The sequence below is a fragment of the Grampus griseus genome (genome assembly GCF_964374135.1).
Source record: "Grampus griseus genome assembly, chromosome: 12".
Lineage (NCBI taxonomy): Eukaryota > Metazoa > Chordata > Mammalia > Artiodactyla > Delphinidae > Grampus > Grampus griseus.
In genome coordinates, this window is record NC_139006.1 from 43,536,064 (window position 1) to 43,543,155 (window position 7,092).

The 7,092-nt window shown below is 37.6% G+C and overlaps 1 protein-coding gene across 1 annotated transcript in view; it reads right to left on the bottom strand.

Moving 5' to 3' along the window:
• CHST9 (carbohydrate sulfotransferase 9) overlaps window positions 1-6,818 on the bottom strand; it is a gene marked incomplete at both ends in the record, with an annotated part of 198,225 nt that extends 191,407 nt beyond the window's left edge. Inside the window, one exon of the mRNA XM_082667450.1 lies at window positions 6,698-6,818. Coding sequence (XP_082523576.1) covers window positions 6,698-6,818 — 121 coding nt within the window. The remainder of the gene's footprint in view (window positions 1-6,697) is intronic.
• Window positions 6,819-7,092: the final 274 nt, after the last annotated feature.

A 7,092-nucleotide genomic window follows, 5' to 3' on the forward strand; every position in this document is an offset into this window, starting at 1 on the left:
GACAAAGGACACTGTCAACAAAATGAAAAAGGCAACCTACTGAATGCAAGAAAACATTTGCAAATCATATATCTGATAAGGGGTTAATATCCAAAATATATAAGGAACTCATACAACTCAATAGCAAAGACCAAACAATCTGATTAAAAAATGGGCAGAAGATCTGAATAGATGTTTTTCCAAAGAAGACATACAGTTGGTCAAAGGTACATGAAAAGATGCTCTACATCATTCATCATCGGAGAAATGCAAATCAACACCACAATGAGCTATCACTTCACACTTGTTAGAATGGTTACCGTCAAAAAGACTAGAAATAAGCATTGGTGAGGATGTGGTGAAAAGGGAACCCTCATGCACTGTTGGTGGGAATGTAAATTGGTGCAGCCACTATGGAAAACAGTATGAAGGTTCCTCAAAAACTTAAAAAGAGAACTACCATATGATCTCACAATTCTACTTCTGGGTTTTTATCTGAAGAAAATGAAAACACTAACTCGAAAAAGATATAGGAAACTCTTAAGTTCACTGCAGCTTTATTTACAATACCCAAGATATAGAAACAACTTAAGCGTTTACTGACAGATGAATGGATAAAGAAGATTTGTATATATATAATACAAAGGAATATTATTCAGATAAAAAAATGAAATCTTGTCATTTGTGACAATGTGGATGGACCTTGAAGGCATTACATAAAGTGAAATAAGTAAGACAGAGAAAGACAAATACTGTATTATTTCTCTTATACATGGAATCTAAAAACAATAAACAAAACAAGCTCACAGAGACAGAGAACAGATTGGTGGTTGCCAGAGGTGGGGGGGGGGGTGGAAGGGTGGGAGAAATGGGTGAACTGTATTTTAGTTTTTGTTTAAATAAATTTGTTTCCTTTTAAAAAATTTAAAATCTAAAAAATACTGGTCCTGAATAATAATGTTCAGAAGTTGTCAGATAGATTTTTACAATGTATATAAATCCAGGGAACAATTTTAGTTTGTAATAGTTAAGACGAAACATTTTTTTTTTCAGTAGAAAAAATGATTTATTATTACTTGCAGCAAGTAAGGAGGATACTGGGGATCTTTCCCAAAGCAGTGTCTCCGAGACTAAACTTGATTCTGGAATATCTCAAAAGAAGAAATAAGTTATTCAGTGGGATGTTTAATTTTCACTACTTTATATATTTGAAAATATGTGTAAATAACTTTTCACTACTTGACAGGGGATTTTATTAGATATATGTATTTCTAACACAGGTTTCATACGATAATAGAATACATCATATTTTAAAATAAATATAAAGTAAGTGGTTCATAAAATGGTTAAAAAATCTGGGATTTCATTTGCCATGAAAATGATGAGGCCGGCCCATGGAGGAAGGATAAGACTCATGCAGTGCCGGCCAGGATCCAGTGAGGACGATGAGAAGCTAAGGAGGTGAATTCTGCCTTAATACATGGCGCTTTCTAAGGAGGTGGCTGTACAGCTGAGTGGATGCCTTGGGAAGTAGTGGATTCATTGTCCCCATAAATACTCAAACATAGTCTATGTAATCCTTTGGCTGGATGCTGGAAAACCTACGGAGGCATTCTTTATGCACCTGTCCGACAATACTATTGAGCACCTACCAAATACATGTTCCACGCTGTGGAACGAGGACACTGCGATAAGTGAAACAGACAAGATCTCTGTCCTCGTGGAGGTTGCAAAACGGTTAACGGATACAGACAATAAGTAAGTCAACAGATAATTCAACGAGGCAATTGCTAATTATGACCATTTCTCTGACAGAAATAAGTAAGATGGTGGGAGAGGCTGACGGATGGATCGTGGGGTGATCAAACTAGGTGACATTTGAGCTAAGCCCTGACAGGTGACAGCTGGAAAAGCATCCCAGCTTCTGAGACTGTGAGAGCGCTGAGTTAGCCCAGGGCTTAGTTTGGTAGAAAGATCGATGTAAAGCTGGGAACACTGGCAAGGGAATGAAGGGGAGGCTCTGGGGCAGGAGGTGGCTCCCACCCACAGCTTCGTGGGCCCAGGGAGAAGATTTTGCTAAAGGGAATTAGCTATCACGGAAAAGTTTTAAACAGGGGAGTGATGTCATTGGATTTATATTTTTTTAAAAAAAGGTGGTGTACAAGATAATCTTTAAATTTTTTTCTAAAGCTGAGATTCTGACTCTGTTATGATGGGGTCTTCACCCTGTCTTATTGCATATACAGAACAATTATGTACCACACCTTCTGGTATTTGTTCTGTTTAGCAGTAGCAGTCTACCTAGAGAAAGAGCACCGAATTGCAAATTTCAACAGGAGCTGGGGAAAAAAAATGAGCCACTGTTGTGATTTATCCTGAGATGGCCCTCCTCATTACTGCATCTTCCCCAGACAGGTACCTGTTCTGCTTGGATCTGGTCCTCTGCCTCTGCTGACCCTGCTCCCACCCCTACACTTCTCCTTTTAACATTTTATCTGGTCAGCAGTCCCATTACTGACAACTGATTGGGCTCTTTCTCCTGGTCTTAACTCATTACTTTACCTCATAAAGAAGGGCCTATCTCCTTCCTGTCGCAATGGACCGTCCTTTTGTACCAAAGCCTTGGCCTGGACTCAAGACTATTTTCTCCCTTACAATCCATGAGACTATAGTCTCCTTGAGAACCGAGGTTATATCTGGTTCTCTATTGGCGCCTCCGATTGTTAGGTCTTCAATAAACGCTGTTGAATGAATGAGTACCCTAACCTTGGGCAGCCTGTACAGATCTGAGATCGTCCTGGGCCCGAACTCTCCTCTCTGCCACTCAATCCCATCTCTCCCTGTCCAGTGTCCACATTGTGAAACACGATGGCTCTGTGCCAGTTAGAGTCTCCCAACTATTTTAACCAGAGCTGGAACTGAGCCTTCATCTTTTCTTTTTTCCTCTTAATCAGTCAAGGCACAAGCTTGGGGCTGTTTTCCTGAATTGCGGCTGAGTCTTAACTGGGATAACTCAGAAAAAGCAAGTCTGCAGATGCTCTGCATCATTTCCAGGACCATAATAACAGCTCACACTTATTGGGCACTACTGCTTGCCAGGCACCCTGCTAAGTGCTTTGCAGGCACTGTCTCCCTTGATCCTCACTGCAGTCCTATATGGAAAACATTATTATCCCCATTTTACAGATGAGAAAATCGAGGCTTAGAGAGGCTAAGTGATTTGTCCAGAGTTAACAAGGAGATCTGAGATTTTCAAGTTTCCTCTGAATGTAAAATTTGCACTCCTAACAACTAGGGAAAAGAAATGTACAAAATAAAGTTCATAATAATGCAACCACATACTGAAAATTAGCAGAGAAAGGCATAATTTAATTGATGATGGTATTGAAATGGATGCCCATATGAAACTGTTGTATAATTGGATAGAATTTCATTTCTCTGTGACACATTTTTCCTCTTTGCCTCCAAAAAGATCTTATCTATTCATAATCTTTTACTAGCACATCGTAGCATACTTAAGACTTTTTTTTGTAATCCTAAAGCATTTTATTTTAATAAGAAGAAGCCCAGGAAAACTAGGGAGGTATAGAAAACAGTCTGTATCTTACTGAATTTTAAAAGCCTCAAAAGAAAAAAGGTATGAAAAGAACCTAAGAGTTCTTACATACAACTGAAATGTATATGAGATCAAACCACCCGAAGCTTTAAAATCTGCTCTACTTACAGAGGATCTCTGGAACCAAAACATCTTCCAAAGTTCTGTGAGTGACAGTTTGAAAGCGTCCAAAACTCAGATTTTCCAATTTTTAACTTAACATCAAAGCATACATTCAGATATTTTCTGATTTAAAGAGACTGCCTTTAAAAATGCCTGATGTTATGTGAAACACATATAAAATACATAGGGACCTGTCTACCTAGAAAACTACAGAATTACAACCTAGGACACCAGCCTAGTATAAGACAAAACTCCAGATGAAGTCTTATTGAAGAAGAATAAAATGTTTCTTCAGTAAAATAGTTATCTAAAGGAATCCTAGTTCTAACGTTTATACTCACGGTCATGAGTAGATTGTGAAAAATTACATAATTCATTTAGGATATATTGAGAATCAGAGAAAGTACTTCTAGCAAATCACAAAAATTAAGAGAATAAATGGTAAATGTCTTACCAGCCCATATTCACTGAGGAAAATAATTCCCCAACTTGGAAAACTTATGAACTCAATTAAGAAAAATAAAAATTAGAAAAAAAAGAATCCAACTTGCAGAAGAGATTATACATTTATGAACTTGTAAACATAGCTTAGGTTTACCAAGTCAGTGATTTTAAAACGCCTGTACTGATGCTACGGCATGTATCACATATGTTTATCTTATCTGCCTTTTTTGGTTAGGAGGCTCTTTCAGGGCTCACGAGGCATAGGAGAACCTGGGCATGGATCATACTTTGAAAATACTTAGCTTTGTATCTTTTGGCAAGTCACTTAATCAGTTGATTCATGTGTGCTCTAGGGGATAATAATATTCACCTTCTCCCCCTCATAGAAGCAATACATAGGGTAGAGGCATGGACTTCAGAGAGATACAACCTGGGTTTGAATCCTAGCTTTCCCTCCGTACCTCAGCCCACTCATGTGGGGCCTTGGCTAACTTCCTCACCCACCTGAGCCTTAGTTTCCTCATCTACAAACTTAGAATAGCACATCCAGTGAGATGTCTACAGGGTAAGAGAAAATACATGTAAACATCTGGCACTTAGTAAGCTTTCCATCAATTGTAGCTACTGATGTTTGTGGACACATTTTGTAAATTGCATTGTATATGTCAGGCTATCATATGACTTGGCTGTTTCCTCAGAAGTCATGTAGTTTCTTACCCGCAGACTAAATCACAACATTTCTCCATGAGTCTGTATATAGGAATATATTTTCTTTTACGTATTGGAGTTTTGTTGTGATACTTTTCTTGGGAAATCTATTATGAGACTATGATGTTAACAAACCTCCCAATAATGAGATCTCTTTGATTCTTCCTTCTTTGCTGCGTTCCAGTCTATAGTCTACAGTGAGGTTTTCATCTATTCACTCGTTCAACAAACACCTCCTGAAGGCTTACTATGTGACAAGATCTATGCTAGGAATTATATTGCAAAAGGAATCAGCCTATTTATTTTATCACAGATGGTTTCATTCAGTATTATCAGTTAGTATGATAAAATGTTGCAGTAATATAGAAAACAGAAAATATTATAGTTTCTATAAACTGTAATGGGAATTAAAAATAAGTTTGGACAATATGTTACATATTCTCTAGAAAATAATTATATGCAAATTCTTTTCACAAGAGTTACCATATAAATTAAATAATTCCAAAGTGTCTATGAGGCTAAAGCAAGGATAGGAATTTAAAAATGGAAACAACTTTTAAAATCATCATTATTTAAGACTTAGTATGGAATTATCTTTCAGGGTAGATTCCTTTTTTTTTTTAAACATCTTTATTGGAGTATAATTGCTTCACAATGGTGTGCTAGTTTCTGCTCTATAATAAAGTGAATCAGCTATACATACACATATATCCCCATATCTCCTCCCTCTTGCGTCTCCCTCCCACCCTCCCTATTCCACCCCTCTAGGTGGTCACAAAGCACCAAGCTGATCTCCCTGTGCTATGCAGCTGCTTCCCACTAGCTATCTATTTTACATTTGGTAGTGTATATATGTCCATGCCACTCTCTCACTTCGTCCCAGCTTACCCTTCCCCCTCCCTGTGTCCTCAAGTCCATTCAGGGTAGATTCTTAAGTGCTTTATATCTAGAATAATTTAAAAATGGGCCACAGTTGGAAACAATTAAGGAATAGTTCTATTTTTATTTTTCTTAACAGTCATAAGCCATAGGCTATTTCTACTAACGGAAAACAACCAAATTTCACAACACCTATGTGTATATATTTCTATGATGTTCTAAAACATGTCCTTGCATCATTATAAACATAATCCATTTTAACAGTAATTGAGTGCCTCCAACATACAGCAATTACAAACTGAATGATGAGTATACAAGATAAGTAGAGTAGGCGGCAACCAGTGGACCAAAGCTGGCCTACCAGCTGTTTTTGTAAATAACAGTTTTATTGGAACACACCCTGATTCGTTTGTTTACATAATAATCTTTGGCTGCTTCTGTGATCCGTTGGCAGAGTTGAATAGTTGTGATAGAGACGACATGGCCTGCAAAGCCTAAAATATTTTCTCTTTTTTTACTGAAAAGGTTTGCTAACTCTTGCTTTATATTAAAGATATGAAAGAATTTCTACACCAACTGGAGTATCCACACAAAAATTAAAAAGGAATTAAAAGAGTTTGCTATATATTCAGCTCCCTTTAGGCTTGTGCTCAGTGCTTAGTAGACACATCAAAGGTAGGATAAATGAGTAGACAGATTCTCTACAAGCAGTCTTTGCTGAGCCAAAGGGCTGATGAGCCACTTGCCCAGGATAACAAAAATTCCAAGAGCGGTCCCAAGGGACCAAGCAAATGCTCCCCAGAAATGTATAACCATCCTTTCTCTGGGGAGCTGGAGGTTTTATTTTGTATCTAATGCTCTGTGTTGTTGGAAATACTGTGACTTTGTATATATCTATAAACACCATAGCTCATTTAAGTGAAAATGACCGTTGTCATTAAAAATAGGAAAAAAAAGTTGAGGTGTTACCTGTGTGTTGTTCTTCAATCCAGACTTGCAAATACATGAAGAGGAGTAGCCCTGCTACTCCAAATATCAGCACTGAGAGGAAGACTTGTTTGGGGTTCATGACCATTTCAGATGGCTGCATCTCTCATTTCTGAAGACCACATAGTTTGGTTTTCCACAGAGTTTCGATCCTTTCTTTTCCTCTTAAGTGCTCGTTCCGTGAAGCAACCTAGAATTTTTTAAAAATCCACATTGTACCTTGCTGATAACATTTCTTCCCAAATATGGTACAGATATACAGTATATCAACAATACTGAGGATTTCCATGAACTTTAACACTCTGAAGACAGAAGAGACTGTAGTTGATGGCCCTAGAATGGCAATTTTCTATTGTTGCCTTTATCTTATCTAAGGA